Source organism: Acomys russatus, chromosome 19, assembly GCF_903995435.1.
Source record: "Acomys russatus chromosome 19, mAcoRus1.1, whole genome shotgun sequence".
Taxonomy (NCBI): domain Eukaryota; kingdom Metazoa; phylum Chordata; class Mammalia; order Rodentia; family Muridae; genus Acomys; species Acomys russatus.
Genome location: NC_067155.1, coordinates 61,869,827 through 61,895,945, shown reverse-complemented (window position 1 = coordinate 61,895,945; position 26,119 = coordinate 61,869,827). Strand labels below are relative to the sequence as shown.

Sequence of the window (26,119 nt, the reverse complement as noted above, 5' to 3'; positions counted from 1 at the left end):
GGCACACACAAAGACACAAGAGCCGCACACAGACAGACAGACAGACAGACAGACACACGCACACATATCTTGTACCTCCAGGCTGATAGTCCAGGAGCTCTTTAGAGTCCAGAGGAGTCAGTTCTTTTGGACCCACAGATGAGGGACCGAGCTGAAGGGCTGAAGGCAGGCAGTCCCAGGACAAGAAGCAGAAGTCCCCTTGACTTCATGGCAGGAGCTCCCGTGATGTTAGATCCATCCAGGCAGAGCTGAGCCCTTCTCACAACAGGATCCCAAAGCCACTGTGGCCACAGGGAGAGCCCCAGCTGGAGTGAGGTCCTGGGTTCTCATGGTAGGGGAAGTGGGGGTGGGGAGTGCTGGCTTCTGCTTGCTCTCTTAGCCTTCCTTTCAGGCCTGTTCACTCACCTCAGTGGTTCACGATCCCTTTCAGGCAAAGGGCTCCATCCCGCTTTCTAACAAGGAAGTTCTGTGTCTAGGTTTGACCTTTGACTGCTAGTCTTCCACCACACTGCTCATTTGCATTTTCAGATCTGCTCTCCCTCAGCCTCTCCTAGAAAAACAAAACAGACGTGGAGTGGACGGCCACGTGGTTTTGTCTGCGGCAGGAGAGTTGGGGAGAGATTTCTCTTGGCTTTGGCTTGGCCTAGAATGGTAACCGGCCATTATTCAGTTTCTGAGGTCCAGAGAAAGCCTGGGAAGCTGGTGGGGTGGCGTAGGAGTGGGTGGGGTGGAGGAGGGGTGCTCTGTTCTGTCTTGATTACAGTTGGGCCTCTGGAGCCTTGGGTTCTGTCTAGTGATGTCAACCCTTGTAGACAGAAGGTTTAAATGTTACATTGTTACTGGCATGTGTTTGGGCACAGTGCATAGATTTTTTTTTTTTTTTTAAACTGTCATTACTTGGTGATACAGTGTATTGACTTTTAACCCTTATTTACACTGTACTACAGATAACCACAAAGTGTGCCCACCTGCATATGTTTGTTTTTGTAGGCAGGTACCCCCCCCCCCAATTTCCCTACGGGTACTGAGGGACAGCGGTGACTTTTGCTCTTCAGGGTGGTCCTCGTAATCCTGTTGGCTCATCTACTTGTAGCACATTGCTGAATCCCATATGGTCTTCTGGGGCTCGCCTGCCTGCTTGGTTTTTCCAGACAGGAGTTCTTTGTGTAGCCTTGGCTATCCTAGACTTGCTTTGTAGGCTGGCCTCAAACTCACAGCGATCCACCTGCCTCTGCCTCCTGAGTGTTGGGATTAAATTTTTATCTCCATGTCTCTTGGGTAGTACTATCTACTGGTCCTCTTGCTGCCTTTCAGTGCTCCCCAGTGTATCACCCCTGTGGTCTTTCCTGCTTCTTTCTCACAGCCCCCCCCCCCCCACATCTCTGTCTGCCTTTCTTTTTTTTTCTATTTTGGTTTTTTGAGACAAGATTTCTCTGGGTGCCTTGGCTGTCTTGGACTCACTTTGTAGACCAGGCTGGCCTCGAACTCACAGCAATCCACCTGCCTCTGCTTCCCAAGTGCTGAGATTAAAGGCGTGCACCACAAGGCCCACCTCCTAGCTGCCTTTCTTGCCCACATACTGTTTTTGGAGCCTGCAGAACAGCTCCTGTCCCTGACTTGGTCCCCTCAGCCATGTCTTTTCCAGTAGGCTGCACCCTGTGTTATCTGCTGACTCACAGGTGACTTCCCTGGTACCTGAGTGAGCAGGCAGCCCTCCTCATGGCTCTCTGTGGAGAAGGCGGGTCCCACCTGCCTCTTGCGTCGCAGCTCTCTGTGAGTTAAAAAAAAATTTAAAAATTTTATGTGCATTGGTGTTTTGCCTGTATGTATGTCTGCGTGAGGGTGCCAGATCTGGGAGTTACAGACAGTCGTAAACTGCTGGGTCCTGTGGAAGTCAGTGCTCTTAACTGCTGAGCCTCTTCTCCAGCCTCTTGTGGGTTGTTTGTTTGTTTGTTTTTTGTTGTCACATTCCTTGTCGCCAGTGCTCCTATTACTAATAGGACCAAGTTCCCTTTCCACACGTGGCATTTACATAGTTGAAGGGGATATAAGATGGGACTTTCTGGTAAACTATAAACATGAGACATAGTGGGCTCGGAGTGTTGGATAAGCGGGGCCCTGCTTTGGGTGAGTCTGCATGGGGGTCCTGGCCCTGCCACTGCACCAAGCTCTTTACTCTGAAAGGCCGTGGCTTTGCCTCTGTGGGGCTTATCTGTGGATGGGAGCCAGCCCATGGGTTAATAGCCTGTGGACACTTCCTTGTGTGGGATCAGATATGTTTGTTAGTTATGTGCGAGCTTAATATCTTCCTCGGGTGTGCCTTCCATGAAGTGTTGGCCAGTGGCACAGGAGAACGAGTGGGCCTGTATGTGTCCCGGCCTGAGAAGGTCACAAGGATGCCCTGGCCAGCACAGTCTACAGCCCACATGTGGCTGCATTCCGGAGGGCTGCTGGGGCTTCGGGGATCTAACTCTGACAGGTTCGCTGAAAGACCTTCTGGAAAATGTCCAGGCATTGATTATCTCACACCTAGATGAAGGAGACAGATGCCAAGTAGAAGCCCCCCTAAGCCTGTAGTGACCCCCCCAAGCCTGTGGTGACCCTCTGGTGTTGTATGTATGTACTTGGCTGCTGGCCTCTCATGGTCAAGCAGCGTGGTTAAAACCATGGGAGTTGGTGAGCAGGTGGCCCTTCTGGCAGTGGCTCCTGACTCTCTCATCATGACCCTGGGAGCCACTCAGGCTGGCACGAGGCACAAGGGGTTGTGTGCCAGGTGGGACACTGGGAAGGCGGTCCAGCCGTGTCATCCTGTCATCCCCAGACTGTTGGTTGAGTGGGATTTCCTTTCTTTTTCAATCTTGTGCTCTGAGTCAGGTCCACAAGCATGCTCATTAGGCCTTTTCTTTAATTCTTGTCGCCTGGCCCTTCCCCTCCTCCCAGTTCCCCCTCCCCCCATGGATTTCTGGGTCAGGGCAGCAGGCTTGGCCTTCTGAGTTCTTTTTAGTTTCAGGGGTAAGCCGTGAACCCTCCTATTCCCTCTATCTGCCTTTCTCCTACACTCCTCATGGTCTTGACTTTGGGGTCCCCTAGGGGATTCCACTTTGGCAGCTGCTGGGCGTGTGGTTGCTCTCTGACCTTGCCCCACAGTGTCAGATCGGGCCAGCGTGCCCTGCCCTGTGGACCACTCCAATGCCTGCCCTTTGAAAACCCTGCCTGCAGCTGGGCAGTGGTGGCGCATGCCTTTAATCCCAGCACTCGGGAGGCAGAGGCAGGTGGATTGCTGTGAGTTTGAGGCCAGCCTGGTCTACAAAGTGAGTCCAGGACAGCCAAGGCTACACAGAGAAACCCTGTCTCAAAAAACCAACCAACCAACCAACCAAACCAAACAAAACAAAACAAAAAACACCTGCCTGCAGCTTGCCCTCGCTCGTGTCTCCCTCTGCCTTGCTCAAGGGTTTACTTCAGAGCGTTTTTGGAGCCTCCGTTGACACTCTGGCAGGTGAAGGCCTCTGAAGTATTGAACAGCCACTGTGTTTCCTCCATGAGGGAGGCGACATAGGCAGGAGTGTGTAGGCCAGTGAGTCAGTCACCCTGTCACTGGGTCACAGGTTGCTGCAGACTTAACAGCTGAAGCTCAGTGGTTTCAGTTTGTGACTGTGTGAGAATCAGCCCCGCCCAGCAGGCCTGAGACACTTGCAGGACTCTGCTTCCTCGCTCAAGCCTCAGTGTCTGGCATGCCCTAGGTGGCCTCTGGGGTCTTACGGGTCAGACCCTCCATATTGTGAACTGCGATCTGGAGGTGACGCCATGCCTGGAAGGCCAGCGTTTCCTCTTGTTTGTGTCCTCTCACTCAGACGTGTCAGTCTGTACTCAGCCCGTGTCTCTCTGTGTCCTGACTCCGGGGACTTGAGGGGTGAGAGGAAAACTTCTGGGAATCTTTTCTCTCTTCTCGGTTCTGGGGATCAGACCTGGGTCTTCAGGCTTGACAGCAAGCACCTTTACCCACTGAGCTGTCTTGACAGCCTAGAAAATGTTATTTTAAAGTCATAATTTGTTTTCAGTATATATTAAACTTTTACATCTAGAGGAGTATCCTGTAGTGGAGGCGAAGAGTTAAATTGACTCTGCCACAGCTTAATTAAGTTCCATTGCTGCAGTTGAAGTAAATTACATTGAAGTGGGTTTCACTAAACTCTTGTGATGCCAATTTTTAGACTTTAAAAGACTACCAGGGGGCTGTTCTCATCCTCCCACGCTCCACTCCCTGAGTGTGCACACTTACAGGCCTGCTTGTACAGGCTGTGTCCACATATGACCCTCTCAGTTTTCATCCTCCAGGGAGGCTGTGATATGAAGCCAGGCGCAGGGTGCGCACCTTCCATCTCAGTGCTAGGGTTGTGGAGGCAGAAAGATTGAAAGTTCTGTGTCAGTCTGGTCTACAAAGCCAAGGCTTCACAGAAAAACCCTGTCTCAAAAAGCTAAACAAAACAAACAAACAAACAAAAGAAACAGCCGGGCGTGGTGGCACATGCCTTTAATCCCAGCACTTGGGAAGCAGAGGCTGGTGGATCGCTGTGAGTTCGAGGCCAGCCTGGTCTACAAAGTGAGTCCAGGACAGCCAAGGCTACCCTGTCTCAAAAAACCAAAAACCAAAACAAAACAAAATAAAAAAACAAAAAAACACCAAAACAAAAACAAAAAACAAAACAAACAAAACCCACGCAGGCCTGAGGTTTAGTTCCCAGGACTGGGGGAAAAGCCTTCCCAAGGAGCCCTGCCCTGGAAATGGCTGACCAGCCATCCCGTGTGGAACAGTGAGGAGGAAGGCCACCTGGAAATGGGAGTGCGTTTTGTTTCATTATCACTGAGCGGGTGCAGAACTCTGTGGGTTCTGCACTGAGTGCTGGGGATACCATGTTGAATAAAAATGGTCCTCCCCCCACCTCCTGTGTCAGCCACAGGCCTTCAAAAAGGGACTTGAAACAGCTTATCAATTCGTAAAGCACATGTTAGTGAAGGGCCAGTGAGATGGGTCAGCGGGGAAAGATGCTTGCTGTCAAGCCTAACATCCAAGACTGAGTGTAAGTGTGTGTGTGTGTGTCAGAGGACAGCCCGAAGGGTAAGTTCTCTCCATCCACTACTGGGTTCCAGGGATCTAATTCATGCTCTGCAACACACACCAACACACACACACACACACCACAGACACACACGCGAACACACAGACACGCACACACACAAATACACATGAACACACACAGATACACATGCGCACATATACACACATGCACACGCGCACACACAGATACACACACACACATACACACACACAGATATACACACGCAAACACATACACAGATACACACACAGACACACATGCACACACACATACACAATGTAAAAAAAAAAAAACCAACATTATTCAGAAAGTTGGAACTTAGAACAAGGAGGAAATAAAGTCAGAGCCTGACTGGAGGAAGTTGGAACCCTGGTAGTTACAAGAGTATGGGCTTGAATCTGACTTCCAAGTTTTCTGGTCATCAAAGAAGTGAAAGAAAAACTTTGTTACGCTCCTAGTGGTATCTGTAAGACACCAAGAAGTCGGATTGCCAAGTGTAATGATGTGTAGCTGTGGTCCCAGCACCCCAGGAGGCTGAAACAAGAAAATCACTTGAGCTCACTGGTTTTGGAACACGGGAATACAGCAAGACCTGGGTCAGAACAAAAGCTCAGGCCAGTCAGTTCTTCAGAAGAATTCTTCCCATCAGAGACACTTGCAGATGCCCGGGGGGAGACCCAGAGGATGGATGAGCAAGCAGGTAGCCTTAGGTGTGGCTCTGGGCGCCAGTGTTGTCTGTCTGTCCTGCCAGTTAACCAGAGTTAATTGTAGTCCTGGGAGGTGAGGGCAGCAGCTGTAGTTGGTACCAAAGGTGCAGCCACCCGACATCACTTGTTGGGTGCCGAGACACTTCCTGTCAGGTGCCAGAGCCCTGTCCAGCACTGTGGGAGGCCCTGCTTAAGTAGGTCAGACCCCACCGATCCAAAAATATAGTCTCAGAGCAGGGAAGTGGTCAAATGAATTCTTATGTGGCCCAGAGAGAAGCCCTCTAAGTCTGGACTCTTAAACCAAGAGGCACTGGCAGAGCAGCGCGCCTAGTCCAGCTTGTGTTCTGGAAAACATCAAGTGGAAAAAGAGGGCCCCAGGCAGGAGGCCACTAAGCCTGAAGGTAAATGACCCGGGTGGTGGAAAGGAAAGCTGTGAAATATGCCAGTTTAAAAAACCGAGAGAGCCGGGTGTGGTGGCACACGCCTTTAATCCCAGCACTCGGGAGGCAGAGGCAGGCAGATCGCTGTGAGTTTAAGGCCAGCCTGGTCTACAAAGCGAGTCCAGGACAGCCAAGGCTACACAGAGAAACCATGTAGTGGATGTAAACATGTTATTGTTTTGATCCTAAGTGTGGGATGTGAAGCCGACTTGTGTGAGGGTGTGCGGTTGTTTGTCCCCTGGAAACAGGCTTGTGAGAGGACAGGTGGTGTTTTCCACTAGAAGAGGAACTTCCTCTTGCGGGGGCATGGTCTTTGCTGACTGATATTCTAGTACGGACTCTGAGAGGATATATATATACATATGCCCCAAATGAGAGACTGGGCTTTTTGGTTTTGGTATTGCTTCCTGTTGTTTGGCTGTTCGTTACTCTGCTTTGAGACGCTCCAGAGAAACACTCCGGCTGAGAGAAACGCTCCAGAGAAACACTCTGCCTGCTGTGGTTGCAGTCACCTTTGCTGGGTTGCTGGGTTGCTACTTAAAGGGTTTTCTGGGATCTGACTACGAAGAGTGGAATTGCTCTAAGGAAATGAGTCTAAAAAGGTCTACTTCCCCTGTTCCCACTAACCTCTTTTCTCTCCTGTCTAGGGTAGGTGGGTTGGAAGGGAGGTGTAAGCGTTAAAGACCCCCAAATAAAGTAGGTTTGAGAAGTTCAGAGCCTACAAAACCCTGTCTTGAAAAAACAAACAAACAAATGACAATCTGGCCTGGGCACAGAGGGCACATGCCTGTAGTCCCAGTACTCAGGGAGGCAGAGGCGGGAGGATCAGTGGAAGTCCGGGACAGCCAAGGCTACACAGATAAACCCTGTCTCCACACACACACCCCTTCAGAATGCCCTTTATAGAAGAGAGCCTAGCTCAGGGTTTGTCACTGCACACTGCCTTACCTGTTCTTTCCATCTGGAACATTCCAGTCTTATGACCTGGGCACTTTGGTTTTTTTGTTTTGTTTTATTGAGACAGGGTTTCTCTGTGTAGCCTTGGCTGTCCTGGACTCGCTTTGTAGACCAGGCTGGCCTCAAACTCACAGAGATCTGCCTGCCTCTGCCTCCCGAGTGCTGGGACTACAGGCTGTGCCACCATGCCTGTCTGGTCTGGGGACTTTGTATCTATCCTTATCCCTTTTTTGGTTTATGTTTTGTTGTTTGTTTGTTTCTTTCTTTGAGTCGGAGTCTCACCATATAACCTGGGCTAGCCTTGGACTCTATGTAAACCAGGCTGTTTGAAACTCACAGACATTCCCCTGCCTCTGCATCCTGAATGCTGGGTAGGTTGCTTGGCTAAGATCATCTTTAATAATAGGCCCTTTATGTGAGTTATAACGCCTTTGTATTAGATTTGTGTCACAGTCCGTGAGGGAGCTCGAGCCGTTGACCCACGGTTGGCTGGACACCAGTGTAAGCCCTGGTGGGTGGCGGTATCGTCTGGATTCTTTACCATTGCGCATAGCCCAGGGAAGATAGTTCACTGTGACGTTAATACTATGCCCTGTCAAGGTGCTTTCCAATTTAGTTAATTAGTTTGTTTGGTTTGTTAATGTTGACAGTTGTTTTTCCTGAGACAGGGTCTGGGATAGCCCAGGCTGTGTATAGGAGGGTGACCTCGAACTCTGATCATCTTGTTTCCCTCACCCAGGCACTAGCATCCCGAGTGTGGTGTTGCATCTCCACACCTGGCTTGTGCGGGGAGCTTTGTGAGTGTTCGGAAAGCACTCTACCAACCTTGCTACATCCCCAGCCCTCTGATGTATTTATTAAGTATCCTCTGCACTTGTGTTTTTCTGTTTCATTCAGCGTTTCAGATCTGTTACTTATGTTCCTAACAGGGATAAAGGGGTGTATCTCGGCCACCGCATCCAATTTTCAAGTTAAATCATACTGGCGGAGAACAGTGCAGTACCAGTGGGCAGGGACTAGGATGTGGAAAACAAGGCTTAGGGCTTTGACCTTGGACAAGGGACTGGGCAGAGAGGAACTGGATTTCTGTTAGAGCAGCCGAGGAAAGCTTCCTCAAGAAGGCACGATTTCAGGTGTCAGGCACCGCGTGGGGAGTGGGCAAGGGGCTGTGAACACAGACTTGGAGTGGACGGCTGGCTCCTCAGCACCACGGGGCAGGATGGGCTGTGGTAATGTAGGAGCTCCTAAGTCGGAGCCTGATGCTGGAGTCGGGTGAGTGGAGGGCAGGCTAATTGTTGCCGCTGTCCTGAGTGCTGGGATTCTAGGCCCGGTGCATGCCAGATGTTAATGCAGCACCAGTTCGGTTCCTTGGCCACCCTGAGCACATGAGAACTGTGCAGTAGGCTCTTGTGCTAGCATGTTGCACTCACAGGAATGAAGACCAGAGGCGGGTGGCACTGAAGAGTGGAAAGGAGGGACTTATGGGAAGGCTGTTCCTCAGTGAGTACAGGATGGGGCTTCACACCACGGAAAGCCATGAGTGCCTGGCACAGCTGACATCACTAGAGATTTTTTTGCTTTTGTTTTTTTGGTGGTTTGTTTTTTTTTGTTTTTTGTTTTTTTGAACTTTTGAGTTGTTTCAAAAATATTGCCTTCATGTTATTATAGGTTCTGGCTGGCTGGGTTGCTGCTGCTGTAGCGTCCCCGCACAATGCAGCCTTTATACCTCAGCCCTTGGTAAGGAGGCTTAGGGCCCCGTATACCCAATGAGAGAGTGGAGCTGCAGCAGCAGGCTGCCTTCAGGGCTAGGGGCTCTGGAGGGTCATGGGTGGACTTTCTGAAGGTTTGCAGGCTGTGTCTGGGCTCACTGGCTAATTTACCTAAGCAGAAACAAAAAGTCTTGCTCTTGTGAGTCTCCGCTGCCTGTTCCCACCAGCTGGGTATGAGGAAGGCTGTGTGGCTGGCTGGGAGAGTCTCTGACCGTCCACAGTGCCTCCGCACAGTCCTTCTCTCTGAGGGAAGCCTACGCCTGCAGCCAAACAATGCGTGGCCCTGCCAGCATTTTTTTTTTTTTTTTTTCTGCCCATAACCCCTTTCATAATGGCATGGCCTGCAGAGAAACCCCAGGGTCCCTTCTCTCAGGGACCTATTTGGAGCAGGACTTGGAAGCTGGGAGCCCCAAAGCTTGTTTTCTTTCACTCCAAAGAAGGTATTGGGAGCCAGACCCTGCCGCCATGGTTCACTTGGAGGCAGAAGATAGAAGAGATGTTTAGGGCAGCCAAGGGCTCTCTGTGACATTGACCATCAGGAGGCTGCTGTGCATAAACTGGGAAGAATTTTCCATCCCATTTGCAGCCGTTTCCTGGTCTCCAAATAGCTTCCATCTTTCTCTACATCCTAAACGTCACTTTGCCAGGCCTGGCTGGGGCTGTGAATCCGTCTAAACCAGCCTAAAGCAGCTGCAGGTCAGACAGCCCTGCCGTCCTGGGCGTGGAGCAGCCCTTCTGCCCCCGTTTGCTCTACAACCTCCAATAGCTCACTCTCCTCCCATCTGGATCTTCTGTCAGAAGAGCGGAATTGTAAGAATTAGGTGTAACAGTGGAGCGGCGAGCTCTCCAGGCTGTAAAGCTCTCTTCGGAGTCACTTGGAGTGCCCGTAGGGACGGCGCATTCGGGTGCTGAGAACTTGGTAGGCTGACGGATGGATGGCTGCACCACAAGCCAAGGGTTCATAGCCTTTCACATTCTACAGTGAGTTTATGTGTTTCCTCGGGTGATAACGGTCTAGTTTATGCTGATCAGGCTCTAGAAAGCAGAGTCTGTAGGCGTGCAGCCATGGAGCGACCGGTCGTTAATCTGGAGGGAGCTACTGGGCCGTCCTCTTTGGGATGTCCACAGCCACCTTCTCTGTAGTTCCCAGTCAAGGATTACCCTTCAGGCTGTCCGTTTTCTGTCCTCAGTCACCACTGTGCCCAACCAGAGTACAATCAAAGGTTAAATCAGGCTGGGTGGTGGCGGCACACACCTTTAATCCCAGCACTCGAGAGGCAGAGGCAGGCGGAGTTCGAGGCCAGCCTGGTCTACAGAGTGAGTTCCAGATATCCGCTGGAACGTTTTGTCAGCAGCAGGACTTACTGAATGCCCAGCCTGCTGTCACTGTTGTTGTCCCCTGTCATGTGGACTCTGAGCTCCTTTAGCCTCCAAGAGTGCTTAGACTCCGAAGGCATTTGGTCAGTCACAGGTGTGTACGGTTACCAGCTAAACTCTGCTTCCAAGGAGGATATGGGGGGCATGTGTGACCTCCTTCACTGCACCTAGTCCTGCTGCCTGTCTGTGGAAAGGACTGAGCATGCCTGTTATGGAAGACACTGTGGCAAGCCAAACACTTGAGGCACTCTCTGGCATGAAGGAGAAGGATAGCTCTTTCCATGAGAAGCCTTGACCAGCATGACCTTGCTTCTCCCACAGCATCTCTCCATCCATGCTCAGCGAGGGGCTGTCCCATGGCCCTAGTGGTGGCAGTGGGCGGATGATGGGACAGGTCCTCTGGGTACATGGAAGCATTCTGTGGCCAAGCTTTCCCGGCCTGGAGTTGTTTCTCTTAGCCGTTCCTTAGTCTTTGCTGTGTTCTATATTTTGGATCTGTGTCCCGGCTTCTTGGTGACACTGGTGTGGGCCACTAGAGCTGGTGTGTGCAGAGGTGGCAGCTGTGCCTGGTATAGATTCCTATCTGGGGTTGAGACAGTGATGCGGGGCTTTTGGAAAGGAGTCAGTCCCGGCTGTACCGACGTGTGTTCCTGGATGAGCAATGGTTTACACGTCGGCTGAGTGAGAGGGGGATGACTCACGCACTCCTCTAGTAAAGGCGAAATGGTCCTTTGGACCTGGGCGGGGCTTCCGGACATGACCTCCCAGAGGTTCCTGCTCCTTCGCTCAGGAACTGGTCCAGGTTGCCAAGTCTTCCTGTTTCACACCCGCCCAAGGTCCTCTCCTTAACCTATAAATTAAGGCTCTCAGCGTCTCCGGTGTCTCCAGCCCCTTGGAGTCGGAGACTTGCTTTGGCTTTGCAGCGTGGCCTGCTGGGTCACCTTGCACCTCTCAAAGCTCCTCATGGAAGCAAGTGTGAATTCCTCCATCTTCAGTGTCCCCACTTGAGAGTCACCAGGCACCTCGAGCAGCTATAAATATAACTAAAAGTATTTTTTAGGCTATAAAGCTGCTTTGAACAATGCCTTGTTAAATACCCATGGCATCCACCCACCATCCTGCCTGGTGGGATGGGTGGGGATTTGGAAGAAAAGGACACCCTGGGACGTCCTCCTGTACATGGTTTTGACCCAGGATGGGGTCCTCTCGCTGGGGTTTGGCTCTCTGTGGCCAGCTGCTTTTTCCTCCTGGCTCCACTGCCTGCAGTACAGCCCGTGGGAGTGCTGTGACTGGAGGACCTTCAGCTGCTTTGCTTCCCCTGAATGGACCCTTTTCATCGGGAAATGCTGGGACAAGGGCCTTTTTAAGCCAGCATATCAGAGGAGGACAAGTGCCACAAGAGCCACTTGCTCCTTGGGTGGGGACCGTTGTCTGAGGACGGACTGCACTGCTGCCCTGGAAAGCCCCAGTGCTGCTTGCTGGTCCGGTGTGTGCCGTGTGGACCGCACTGGCTGTTTCAGCCGGGTCACTGCAGATGTGAACGCCGCTGCGATGGACCTTTTGTATCTTTCTGACCTCTGTGTCTTCCTTCGGCCAACCCAGTACCTCTGCCATTCGGAGGTTTCCGGCCCACATTAGTACGTAAGCTCAGCTGACTCGCCTTCTCCCTGGGAACTGTTTCGGATGCACTCCTGTCTGTGTGAGAGCCGGCCCTGGGCATGGAGGGTTGCATTTGTCTTCCCAGCTTTGAGAAACTTTGATCTTGCAGGGTCTCCCCAAGGGCAGCAGGCTGTGTCTGAGAACTTGCTTGTTCTGTGGAGATAAAAAGCTTCTAGCAGGGCTGGAGGGGCCGGGATTTTCCTTAGAGCCTTGGAGGAGGATTGCTTCCTCCGTCTGCGTCACACTTTCTGTAACTCTTAGGGCTCTAAAGTCTCTTGTAGGAAGGACGGTTTTTCACTGTCTGGCATAGGTGGCGGCTGGGCTGGCATGCATCTGTGCCCTGAGTACTCAGAGAAGGATGTGCGCCATTACTGATAGGGAAACCCTGCTGGGCTCTGAGGCCGCTCGCCACGCCTTGGTCTTGAGCATCTGTATGAGCTCAGTGTAGAAAACCAGGTGCCCTTGGCCACCATCACATGCAGTGCTCTCCAGCCGCCTGTGGACACCAGGGGCTATCCGTCAGCAGCAGTGGCCCAGGCCACACACAGCCTAGAAGCCAGGCCGTGGAGTAGCTTCATCCTGTTTGTGTAGATTCCGTGCCTGAGCATGCTCTGCAGCCTTCTGTCCTGCACACGGCCTTTCTGTCTGTGGCTGAGGGTCATCCGGCCACCAGCGGTCGGCTATTTCCCGTATATTTCCAGGACACGGGACCTTGCAGGCCTCAGGGCAGTGGGGCTCCCCACAACATGCAGGCTGTCTATTGACAGTAACTGAGGTGGTTGCAGGACCCTAATGCACCCCGAGGGTGGAGGGGGGTGCCCCTCCTTATGACGCAGAGCAGTCACCCGCTGCAGAGCAGGTCACAGGGTGAGCCCAGCTTGCTCTTTATCATTGTTCCCTTTTTTTCCAAAGGAAATGCAAGGGAAACCAAGGGGAATTTTTGCTCATGGTTTCCAAGGCAAAGGTCACTGTTACTGGCTGTTTCCAGAATGCTCTGGTTTCTGGTCAGTCTGAGTTCTTTTCTTTCTTTCTTTCTTTTTATTTCTAATTTGTGAACAAAAGGAGTTGATGATGCCTTGAAAATTTCTCCGCAGCCGCTTTGATCAGGAGATAGCTGCTTTAAGTTTCCTGGGTCTTGGCTCTTGGAGTTTGGATGGCTATAGTGGAGATCAGAGTATTCTGAAAGCCTAGCTGTAAAAATGAGTAGAAAAGGCTGGGGACGAGGGGTGCAGGGCAGATAGGAGGAGACAGCCTGGCTCTTACCTGCGCTGCGAATGCTAAGGGCCTCTCTTTTCTGGAGCGTCAGCGGGGACATTCCTGTCGGTTCCTCAGTGCAGGTGTGTGGCAGCTGTGGGGGTGGGAAGGTGCTTTGTAGGTCTGTGACTGCTTGGCATCACATGGCCCATTGCTGGGTTGTCAGCGTTCAAAGGTCTGCACCTGAGGGGCCCAGCCAAGCTTTGTTCAATCAGAGTTGAACAGTGTTTGCCATGAGGGGTTTTTTTTTTTCCCCTCTCAAATTCTTTTATGATTCGTTTATTTTTGTTTTACTCACATTGGTGTTTTGTCTGCAGGTGTGTCTGTGTAAGAGTGTCAGGTCTCCTGGGACTGGAGTTACAGACAGTTGGTGAGGTGCCGTGTGGGTGCTGGGAATTGAACCCAGGTTCTCTGGAAGAGCAGCCAGTGCTCTCACCTGCTGAGCCAGCTCTCCAGCCCCTACCATGAGAACATAAGCAGGAAGGCTTCAGAGTTTATTATGGATCCACTATTGTAGGAGGCAAGCTGTCTCAGCAGCTGCAGGCAGGGTCCTTAGTTCTAAATTGCAATGCTTAGCCACCAGCGTCGGGTATCAAAGACGAGTTTGCCCTCTTGCGCTGTAGATAACATCTTCCATTTACCTAGGAATTAATAGTCTTAATTCCAAGATTTTGTGGGTTTTTTGTTTGTTTGTTTTGTTTTTTGGTTTTTTGAGACAGGGGTTCTCTGTGTAACCAAGCCATGACTGTCCTTGTAGACCAGGCTGGCCTCGAACTCACAGCGATTTACCTGCCTTTGCCTCCCGAGTGCTGGGATTACAGGCGTGCGCCACTGCACTCTGCAATTCCAAGGTTTTAAAAGGTACTACTTTCTTAAGATTTTTTTTTTCCTTCAGATCATCTACCCATGTTTGCTGCTTGCTAGGGAGAACACTTCTGTATCTCAGTAATTTAAACTGTGATCCTTTTACAGAACTGATAAAAGATGAAATGTGTGTTATGAGTTTTTTATGTTCCTTTGAAAAGCAAAAATAGCTGGGCGGTGGTGGTGGCACACACTTTTAATCCCAGCTCTCGGGAGGCAGAGGCAGGTGGATCTCTGTGAGTTCGAGACCAGCCTGGTCTACAAAGTAAGCCCAGGACAGTCAAGGCTACACAGGAGGGGTGGGCAGGAGTGTTGATTTATGTTCAGCTTGTAAAATAGGGAAACTGCTAAGAAGTTGAAAGAAGGTAATCACAGGAGGTCGGTTAACACTCTGGCACAGTCTTGTGTCCTAGGTTAACACTCTGGTACAGTCTTGTGTCCTAGGTTAACACTGTGACACAGTCTTGTGTCCTGGGTTAACACTCTGGTACAGTCTTGTGTCCTAGGTTAACACTCTGGTACAGTCTTGTGTCCTAGGTTAACACTCTGGTACAGTCTTGTGTCCTGCGGATGCTTCTCTGGTTTGCAGTCGCTGTTGAACGCTTGCTAACAGTTAATAGCTGAGGCCTCATCTCAAAGCCTCATTGTCTGCACAAGCTGAAGAATTCTTTTTAAGATGTGAGTTTTTCAGTTTTACGTGCGTGGGTGTTTTGCCTGCATTAATGATTGGACACTATGTGCGTGCAGTGCCCTCAGAGGCCCCTGGAACTGCAGGTATGGATGGTTGTGTGCCTCCATGTGGTTGCTGGGAGTTGAACCTGAGTCCCCTGGAAGATCAGCCAGTGCTTTTAATCACTGAACCGTTGTCTCTCCAGCCCTGAAAGAAAAAAAAAAAAAACTTCTAACCAAATTATAAGTGAAGAATTGCAAGAATGTTGTTGTTGGTTGTTGATTTGATCCTCTGCTCTGTGTGTGTGTGTGTTGCTGTCCATCCCCAGCTGTCCTTTTTTACTTTCTGTTTGCCCAGGCTGCTGGCCTTGTAAACAGTGACAGTCACAGACTGAATATGAATGTGAATATTTTTGTTGAAATAAAAAGGCCGTTCAGGCGTGGTGGCGCACACCTGTGATCCCAGCACTCGGGAGGCAGAGGCAGGTGGATCGCTGTGAGGTCGAAGCCAGCCTGGTCTACAAAGCAAGTCCAGGACAGGCAAGACTACACAGGGAAACCCTGTCTTGAAAATCCAAATAATTAAAACAGCAACAACAACAACAATAATAATAATAATAGGCCCAAAATTCATCCTTCTGAGAGACTCTGTCTGGGTGTCCTGACTGAGGACAGTTATAGCTCAGCACCCAACCAGGGTCTAAGGATGCAGACACACTGGGAGGCCATCTGTGGGACTGCACCAGGGAGAAGGGACTGTACTGAAAGTTCCTGGGAGGCAGTGGGTGGGAGTAGGAGGGCTAGAAGCAGAGACCGAGGAGTGCAGGTTCAAAGCAAGTGCACAACAGCCTTTTGTTGGGATGGGGTCTCTGCGTTACACCGATAGCCTCATCTCGCTTCTGTCAGGAGGAGCTGTTGGTCTGGGGCAGCACACCTGAAATGGGGGTCGTGGGGTGAGGGTGGTAGCTGAAGCCTCGTCTGCTCCTGAGCGCTGTGGCAGCAGCTGTACCATTTAATCCTGTTGTGTGTCCATGCTAAGCCTTCCCTCTGCTGCATGCCTCGCCCATATTTCTCTCAGCCGCCCTAACCATCCTCTGGTTTTGTTCTTCTCAGCTTGAGCGAGAGCTTTTTCATGGTGAAAGGAGCGGCCCTCTTCCTACAGCAGGGAAACAGCCCCCAGGGCCAACGGAGTCTTCAGCACCCTCACAGACATGCAGGTGAGAGAAACGTCCATGAGCCGTAGTTGGTGGGAAGTCATTTGCTGGCTCTTACACAGCCAGGGAAGCAGTGCATCATGGGTTGGTGATGGCCAGCACAGTTACCGGGGTGCAAAGGCTCCCTGTGTGTTCTCTGCCAGTTAAGTGAACATCTCAGCTCACAGAGAGACTTGGACAGATGGACCAGTGTGCATTACAGCTATGAGCTTTGCAGGCAGCCTGCAAGCTCTTTATACCTCATGAGCACCTGAATGCCCCTCGGTGGGTGGTGTTAAGAGCCTGGCTGCACTCGGAGTGATCATGTGACAGAGTGTCTTTGTCCTATCATGGCTACCTGTGGAAAGAACAGAAGTAATAGAACTGGGGTCAATTTGAACAGTAACTTACGTAGGGGAACCAGTGAGAAACAGTACCTGCCAGGTACCAAGACTGGTCTGGTTGGGCTGCCTGACTCCAGAAATGAAGGCAAACTGAAAGTGGAATTCAAGGGGGCTGGAGAGCTGGCTCAGAGGTTAAGAGCACTGACTGCGCTTCCAAAGGTCCTGAGTTCAATTCCCAGCAACCACATGGTGGCTCACAGCCATCTATGATGAGATCTGGTGCCCTCTTCTGGTGTGCAGGTGTACATGCAGATAGAGCCTTCTTACGTAATAAATAAACAACAACAACAACAAAATTTAAAAAAGAAAGTGGAATTCAAGCCTGTCATGATGGTGCATGCCTTTAATCCCAGCACTTTCAAAGCCAGCCTGGTCTACAAAGCGAGTCCAGGACAGCCAAGGCTACACAGAGAGACCCTGTCTCGAAAAAAAAAAAAAAAAAAAAGTGGAATTCAAGAGGTCCCTGTGCACAGGGGCCCTTTGTAACGTATCCTGGTCCTGGGGGTTTTCTGAGGGGAGCTATTGGGGTCTGATTGTTCTCATGGTAGAGAGGCCCCTTCACCTTTCAAAAGAGCCAGGATGGGACTCTGGAAACACCGGACTTTTCCTTACCTCTGTTACTTTTCTTTCTTTGTTTTTTTTTTGTTTTTTTTTTGGGGGGGGGTGCTTGGCTTCTACTCTCTCAGCTTCATCTTAGGTCTAAGTGCTGAGCTGGAATCTCCCTCCTTGTAGTTCATGGCAAGCACTTACCGACCCTGGCAACCAAGATTTAGGTTGGAATCTTAAGAAAATCACTGTCCTGTATGAGGGGCAGTGTGGTGTGTGGAAACAGTTTTGATTTGGAGCAGGCTGTTAGTCAGCCTGTGAATTCAGCAGTAGGGTGTGGGATAGATGCAGGAGGACCATGAGTTCAAGGCCACTCTAGGCTACATGGTATATTTCAGGGTCCTTAGTGAAGCCAGCCAGACCTGCCTCTGTCCACCTTGTTCTGCCTCTGAGCCTCAGTTTCCTAACATCCATGGCGTCCAGTGCCTCCAGAAACAGGCAGTGTCATGTAGCGAGTGTCCAGTGTCTCTGTTGTCACTCTTTCTCCTGCTTTTGCAGTACTGGGCACAGAACCCAGGGCCTTGTACATACTGAGCAACTGACGTGCCGCGGAGCCTCACCCTCAGCTCCCTAGAGGGTAATTAAGACAAATTGCTGAGTTCCTCCGATCCCTGCACTGTAAAGGCTTTACTGGGTTGTTTCTTGCGCCTTCACACGGTTGAGCACCTTCGCAGATGACCCTTTCCTCGGAGGGCAGGAAAGCCTTAGGACAAGGAAAGGCAGGGCTGAGTCCTGTGTCCTGCTTTATAGCAACACTGTACCCCAGACCCAGCAGCCACACCCCTTGGAACACCCTACCATCCTCCAGGGAGCAAGCTCCCCAGACCCCCAACGCTGGGGTGCCTCCCAGGGGAGTTCACATCCACCCTAAGAGGGTTGTGAGCTTGAAGCCTGACTGCGCTATGTAGACGCTATCCGAAAAAGGGAAGTGGAGTGAGTCTGCAGAGAGATGAGTGCTTAAGAGAGCATGGTGCTTTCGCAGAGGACCCAGGTGCGGGTTTCAGCATCTTAGCTTGGCTGCTCACAACTGCCTTGGCTCGAGGTCCAGGGAATCGGACGCTCTCTTCTGGACTCTGCAGGCAACCGCATGTAGACAGACACCCTCCACTGCGCACATGTACACATATTCTTCTTTTCAGTCTTAAAAAGTAAAGGTGACTTTATCTGGCTGAGAGTGGTGGTGTGCACCCACAGTCCCAGATCCCACGATGCTGAGGCAGGGGGGTTGCTGCTTTAGATGACTGTCTTTTGTACTTAGCAGTGAAGGAAAAGGACAACAGATTAGTAGTTTCTTTTGATAGATTGAGGTTGGTTTTTTATTTTGGTTTGGTTTTTGGTTTTTTTCTCAGTTTCTTTTCTCTGGACACCCAGTATTCAGCTGTTGTCTGTGGTCAGGTAGATACTCTTCCTCACCCCCTTGACCCTACCCCCACTCCCACTCCTGTCAGTGCAAAAGTAACATCTGACTTGTGTGGAAAATGTCCAAGAATGAAGAACAGTTTCTTGCAGTTCAGCCCTTGGCAGCGCCTCCCTGGAGCCACAGCTATAGTTCTTGCCTCCTGCCTTGCCTGGGAGCGTTTGCTTGGCCGTGGTGGCTTCCGTTCTCCCACGGGCCCACGTGTGTTCCCCAATGTGTTTCTTGATAATACCACTGAAAGTACCACTGTGTCATCCAGGCCACTGGAGTCAGCTTTCCATGGTTTGTTTTTGGCTTGGCTTTTCTAAGAAGGTAGGCTACTCGGCCATTAAAACCTCTTCTCGTTGGCCCGACAGGTGACCTGCCTCAGCACCTCCAAGTGATGATCAACCTCCTCCGCTGTGAAGACAGGATCAAGCTGGTGAGAGCTGTGGGTGGTATCGAACCCTTCTCTGTCGTGATTTCTTCTCTCACACTGTTGGCCAAGGCCAGGGCACTGGGGGGCTCATCAGTGGTAGAGGCATCCTGTGAAATGTATGACACCCTGGGTTCTGTGCCAGCTCCCCAAAGGGGCCAGAAGAGATGTGTGTGAGGTGTCATCCATGCTGAACGTGAATGTAATTTGTACACGTCACCCACGCCCCCACTGCACACGGTTGTGTTCCGCCTCTGTGCCAGACACAGAATTAAAGCCCGTGGTCTTCGTTTGGGGAACAGAGGAAGGGAACAAACCAGTGAGGTGACACCCCATCCCCATCCTCAGGCCGTGCGCCTAGAGAGCGTCTGGACTGACCGTGTCCGCTACATGGTCGTGGTGTACACCAGCGGGCGCCAGGACACTGAGGAGAACATCTTGCTGGGAGTTGACTTTTCCAGTGAGGAGAGGTGAGTCTCAGGGATGGCAGTTCCCATCTGAGTAAGAGATGGGTCATGTTGGCCAAAGGCCCTCCTGGTGTCCTGGGGTGAAAGCCTACAGAAGATGGGGCCACCAAGGCTCTGGGAAGAAGGCCTGGTTTCCCAGCTCTTAGTTCCCCGCTGCCGCGGGCCAGCTGGAAAACATGCACTGCTCACACTGCTGAGCGCTGCGGAGGAGGAGGAGGCGCCTGATGGCTTTCTGTTGCTACACACAATACTCGGGCAGTTTATAAAGGAAAGATGTTTATTCAGCCCACTGTGCCAGAGCCTACAAGCCTAATGTGAGGCCTCTGGCCACATGGATGACATCACAGGAGTGGGAGCACGTGCAGAGGAGATCATGTGGCAGAGCAGGAAGCCAGCCGCAGCGGGAGCGAGGCTTACCCAGCAGTAATTCCTTCTGTGGGTGGAACCTGGTGCCATCCTCTGCCAGGTCTCAGCTCCTCAGTGCTCCAGGGTTAGGGACCCAGCTTCTAGACGTGATCAGATTTGGGGGTCCCTCGAATGTGTAAAGGCATCCTACACAGGAACGTTTACCGAAGGATGGGACAGCAGTGATGAGCATTGAAGGACAAAGGGGAGCTGGCCAGGAGGACGCCTCCCAGGCACACAGCCCGGGTAGGAGGATGGTATGCTGTGGGCCTTGTCCAGTGGTGATCTTGCAGATCGCTTGGTTTGTTTGTTTTCAAGACAGGGTTTCTCTGTGTAGTCCTGGCTATCTTGGGACTCACTCTGTAGACCAAGCTGGCCTCGAACTCACACAGATCCACAGGCTTCTGACTCCGAGTGCTGGGGTTGAAGGCATGCGCTGTCACCACCAAAGAGACTGGCTCTTTGTTTTCGACAGGTTCTTAAGTGAAAGCTTCTTAAGGCCCTTGGTTCCTAGGATTGGAGGTCAAGCATATTCCATCATGGCCCTAGCATGGCATGAAATGACCCGTGTGGGGAGGTGTCTGCAACCCTGGATCTGTCAGAGCGAACCCTTTATTTTTACCCTTTACCCTACTCATCAATAACCCAATGGGTTTTCTGAGGATCCTGTGTTCAATAACCCAATGGGTTTTCTGAGGATCCTGTGTAGGCGGCAACAGGCTAGGCCTCCGCTAGGCCTCCAGTCAGCCGAGATGCCATAGCACCCATTCAGCTTAGCACGAGGACCACGTCACCACCAGGAAGGCGCGAGGCTTCTGGGAGAGGGCGAGCAAGCGGGGGCGAGGTGCCAGGTGGGTTATCGGTCCAGTGGGCAGCATGGTGAAGTCAGGGCCTGTAGGACGGCAGGTGCACCTGGGTGGTGCTTCAGTCAGTAGCAAGAGGGAAATCCCAGAGGCTGCATGACCACAGCCGGGTCGTCTTGTGACTAAGCTGCTGTGTCATAGGCCAGTGAGCAAGACTCTGCCACTTGTTAGGGCTGATGATGAAGACAAGAGCGGGGGATGAATCCACTCTGTGACTCCTCTCCTCTGCCTGCCTCCTGGCACCCTGCCGTGTGCAGGGGACCTGCTGGGAGAATGGCCAGTGTGCTCTCAGAACTGCTGCCCTGGGGCCGCCAGGAGGGTGCTCATAGAACTGGGCGGGTCCGTCTTTGTTGGTTGAGTGACTCCTGTTACCTCTGCTTCAGCTTTTTTTTTCAAGACAGGGTTTCTCTGTGTAGCCTTGACTATCCTGGACTCACTTTGTAGACCAGGCTGGCCTCTGCTGGGATTAAAGGCCTGCGCCATCAGCTCTGCCTCAGCTTTTTAACAGGCACCAGGCACATGCCTCCATGGCCAGGCTAAGGCATCATGTTTTACAGTGTCACTCACGGGTTTTCAGATGATGGCCCATCCCCGTAGGAATCTTCAGGGACAGGAGTTTTTGTCACCTCACAGGACGATCTGTGCCTTCCTTTCGATCCTTTCTGTAGAAGCTCCGTAGGAGTCAGGTCCCCTCCCACCATCTCTGCTGTTGACATCGCAGAGCAGAGCGTGGTTCTGTCACTCTGTTCATCCTGTGGGTAAGGACTGCACCGCGCAGTCCCGCTCCGTCAGCCTTTGGCATCCGCCAAAATCATGTGCAGTCAGGGGAGGGAGGAACAGCTAGGTCCCAGGTGCCGGTGTCCTGACCCTCCCCAGGGAGTTCTCACCCTGGAGACCCAGCTCCCATGGTGCTGTTATGCTCTGGTTGCTGTGGTACGGGGGCAAAGTCCGAGAGTGGCAGCTTGTTGTGACCAGAGGGAAGCGATGCCGCATGACAAAACATGTACACACACACATATAAGATAAGTAAATCATTAAAACAAATAAAAAAAAAATAGACAGGGGGGTCAAGAGAGCGGTGAGCAACTGAATCCCTTTTCTGCAGTGGGGACTGAGGCAGCTGGGATGTGTCCTGTGCGTGGGCATCTCACCAGGGAGGTGATGGCTCAGGCCTGACCTGGCCTTCTTGGCTGCTGCTGTAGCCCCAAGCACGAGGCTCCATGGCAGCCAGTGCCCTGGTAACATAAGGGTTCTCTGCTTTCCTAAATTGCTGCCATGAGATTTTATTTTCTTGGGGTGCAGTAAGTGTTGGGTTCCCAGGGTGAGAACATATGAGGACTGTGTTAGAAAGGCTACTTTGAAGCTGTGGTGGGTGCAGGCATCTCCATAGGCCTCCTGGGCCCATCATGGGTAACTCCGCTTCTGGTTCACGGGTGCTGAGTACTGCAAACGTTTCTGCCATCCTCGGCCCTTCATTTTCTTTTGGAATCTGTAAAGCCCTTCAAAGTGGGCTCCGCTCGCAAGCTTGTGTCTTCTGCCGGCCTCCGGCCGGGCCCAGGTCCTCTGGCTCCTTTGTTCCCAACCCACAGGGATTTGTGACCTGCTCCCTTTGCCCACAGCTGCTCCCCCCTGCTTCCCCTTCCAGGGTGATTTGTCACCCGTGAAGGTGCAGTTTCCCTACCCCAGTCCCTGCCTCGCTTGCTGTATGTGTCACCCCAGGGCCTGCCTCCAACTGTCCAGCTTCATTGTGAGTCACGTGGGGAAGCCAGAGAGTTACGGTAGTGACACCATGGACAGGTTCGTGAATTCATAAAATTGTTGCCATCATTGTCATGGTGACATAGTGCCCTGGGCCCTAGTCCTTCAGGGACATCTGTCCACTGGTGTATCAGTTACCTGCTCTTTCTACATTGCGTGCCTAACGGGGGCAGTTGAAATGACTGTCTCACAGACCTCCCTTCCTGCAAGGTTCCAGGCCTGCCATCATATCCCCGCATGCCTTTCTGTGCCATTCTGGGGCAGCCAAAGGGGCCTTGTTGGCCCCAACTCAGCTCAGTAGCCTTCAAAGCTCTGTAGGGCTCAGCACATACCTCATTTTCTACCCCCAGTAAGGACACCCGGGAAGCCCTCTGCTGGTGGGTAGAACTGCAGGAGGGAAAACTGGGGACTTTGCCTGCCCAGAGATTTAGTCCACCTTAACCTGGAGGCCTTACAGCAGCGGCTCGCAACCTTCCTGGTGTTGCGGCCCTTTAGTGCAGTTCCTCAGGCCGTGGTGGCCCCCAACCATACGATTATTTTCGTGGCTACTTCATAACTGTAATGTGAGCCATAACTGTGTTTTCTGATGGTCTTTTGAGAGTCACAACCCCCAGGTTGAGACCTACCGCCTTACACTTCACCACAGATACCGTAAGGCAGGTTAGCACCAAGGTGATATCTCTGGAGTGGGAGTCGTCCAGGCACTGGAGGGAGTAACATTACCACCCGCTTCCAGCCCTCCTCCCCTCCCCCACCGCTACCCTGTGCCCAGAGCCTGTAAGCCATGGCAGAGATAGAAGCTCGGAATTCCTGAGGGCCGTGGGGCTGCCGGGGGCACAATTGCCGCAGTTAATGCCTCTGGAGTTTGATCACAATCTGAGACCCTCTGATAAGCCTCTGTGCCAGTGGCGCCAGTCTCTAAAATCTGCGAGTATCGATTCACTCTTAGGATGGGCCAAACAGAACCGGATTGAACTAGTCTGTAAAGTGGCAGCAGCACAAAAGGCAGTGGAGCCGTGGGGACCCTGCCATCTCCTGTTACCCAGCCTGGCATATGGTATCACTCGCTGTTTGCCTGCACACCCCAGTTGGCCCACTGCAGCAGGCGCCTGTGCCCAACATCAGCTGCTTGTCTCCAGTACCCAAGAGCCTCTGTAGTTGTGGAATCACAGCCACTCCCACTAGTGGGTCCACCCTAGTCCTGTGTCCTCTGGAATCAGACAGTGAGTGGACACTGCGCAGACTGCCTGGGAGCCCCTCCCACACACACACCGCAGTTGGTGCCGGGCCGGGTGGCTGTAGCCTGGACCTGCTGGACAAAGAGCCCGAGGGAAGAGCACACGTGCAGGGCGTGCCCTGACTCCGGCGTCTTCTCTTCCTCATGTAGCAAGAGCTGCACCATCGGGATGGTTCTCTGCCTCTGGAGCGACACCAAGATCCACCTGGACGGGGATGGGTATGGATGCGCCTTGAAGAGACTCTTTCCTGGGGCTGGGGGCTGGGCCAGGGCTTCAGAGCACCCACATGGCCTTTAACTGTAACCGTGTGGTGGGCCGGTCCACGGTGTGCCTGTGGGTCAGGCCCGTAGGAGGGCCGTGCTGGGCGTCCTTTAGGGATTTACTCAGGAACGACCACGGCATGGGTGTCACACGTGGGTGGTCTGGAATGTGCTTGCTGTGTGGATCACTCACTCTGGACCCTCCAGGGCTGTGACCTGGGGGTGCACAGGTGAGTGAGACACCACACAGTAACTTGTATCTGGGGTGCCAGGGATGCGGCTGGCAGACACAGCAGCGTTCCAGGTGCCACTCTCTTGTCTGACGTGGCATCTCTGCCGCTCCTTGTCAGGCAGCAGAAGGCATGCTGGTCCCGAGCCTGGGGTGGGACTGCACCCACAGTCTGCAAGTGACTTGACTGAAAACTTGTATTTTCTGTCCTCAGCGGGTTCAGTGTGAGCACGGCAGGCAGGATGCACATATTCAAGCCCGTGTCAGTCCAGGCCATGTGGTAAGTGTGCTTTGGGGGCTTTGAATTCCATAGAGATATTTCCTACCTGACAGCATGAATAGAAAAACCACTTTCAGGCCAGGCGTGTTGGCGCACACCTTTAATCCCAGCACTTGGGAGGCAGAGGCAAGTGGATCGCTGAGATTTCAAGGCCAGCCTTGTCTACAAACCGAGTCCAGGACAGCCAAGGATAACACAAAGAGACCCTGTCTTGAAACCACGCTCCTCCCAAAAGAAAAAGAAAAACCACTTTTAGCCAGGTGGCGTTGGCACATGCCTTTAATCCCAGTACTTGGGAGTTCCAGGACAGCTGAGGCTACACAGAGAATCCCTGTCTCAAAAACAAACACAAACAAACAAAAACCACGTCTATTTGGAAGCTAATGCTGTCTGTCTGTCTTTAGAATCTTGCATAATATAAGTAGCCACCTTAGCTGTTTGGAGGGGGTTGATTCAGTGTCTGTCAGCCAACACTTGTCCGCTGACAGAACAGTCTCAACATCCCAACAGGAAGTCCTGCCTCTGTGAACTCCCCTGGCCCCAGAAGATTCTGTACTTTGTGTTGCCTCTGAGTGGACTTGTCAGCCCATGTCTCTTCTCTCTAACATAACGGTCAGGTTCGCTCATGTCGTGATGTGACTCAGAGCCCCCTTGTTTTACAAAGCTGAAGAACACCCTGCTGTGTTGTGTCTGCCCTGTTATCCCTGAGGCGGTTGCTTCCATCTTACCTACTGCAGACAGTGTTGCCCCGACTGTCCCTGGATGCTTAATTGGTGTGAGGCTCTGGGGTTTATAGCTACAAGTTGTTAGGTCCTGTGGAGAATTCTTTCTGTTGGAGACAGGGTCCATGGCTGGCCTGGAACTTAGTATGTAAACAAGACTGGCCTCGAACTCAGAGAACTCCACCTGCCTCTGCCTCCCAGTGCTAGGATTAAAGGTATGCGCCTCCATGCCCCCCATATCCTACACTGCGCATTTTTTATATGAATTTCATGTGTGTGTCTTTGTGGGAAATGTTTTATTTAAGTTCTTTGCCCATTTAAACCCAAATAAATTAAAGTTTATTACTATTGAAGATGAAGCTTCGCCCATCAACCTGGTGAGTGCGACCTGGCAGAAGTTCACTGACTCCTTGAGCCTGGCGCACAGTAGGTCTTAGTTTTCTGCCGGGAAGCGACAAGCGCGGTGCTCGGCGGGGGCTGCAAGTGGCCAGAGGGTCATGATGTAGGCATGAATCACCTCTTGAAGGGAGGCAGACACACACACACACACACACACACACACACACACACACACACACACACACACACACACACACACACACACACACACACACACACACACACACACACACACACACGAACAAGCTTGTATGTCATGCCAGGACAGCTGGGCAGCTGTTCTCTATGGCTGCCAGGCTTCAGAGTGCTTGTCGCCAGCCTGGATCCCAGGGAAGGCAGGGCTGCCTTGACCCTAGCAGCAGCTGTGGGCGAACACTGCGTCGGCGTCACAGCTTCCTGGATCAGCTCCTCTTAGGGCTCTCTTAGGTGTGACCAGCCTAGAGCCCTGCGGCTGCATACTCACGGGGTGTGGCCCAGCAGGGTTATAGGCAGTGTCATACTGCAGTGTCTAACGGGGACACTCCTGTGGGCTCAACAGTTTATGTACAAGTGCAACAGAGCAGTTGGAATACACTAGGAAAACTTCAAGCTCGAGAAGCAGGAGATGGGATTTCTAGGCGATGCCTCTGGTCCAGGCTGGGAGAGTT

General features: G+C 52.0%; 1 protein-coding gene across 1 annotated transcript in view; it reads left to right on the top strand.

Moving 5' to 3' along the window:
* Window positions 1-26,119, top strand: part of Ssh1 (slingshot protein phosphatase 1) — a 49,973-nt gene that overhangs the window by 7,528 nt on the left and 16,326 nt on the right. The window contains 5 exon segments of the mRNA XM_051161696.1: window positions 15,930-16,033; window positions 18,793-18,857; window positions 19,200-19,321; window positions 23,732-23,800; window positions 24,286-24,351. Of these exon segments, the coding sequence (XP_051017653.1) occupies window positions 15,930-16,033; window positions 18,793-18,857; window positions 19,200-19,321; window positions 23,732-23,800; window positions 24,286-24,351 (426 nt within the window).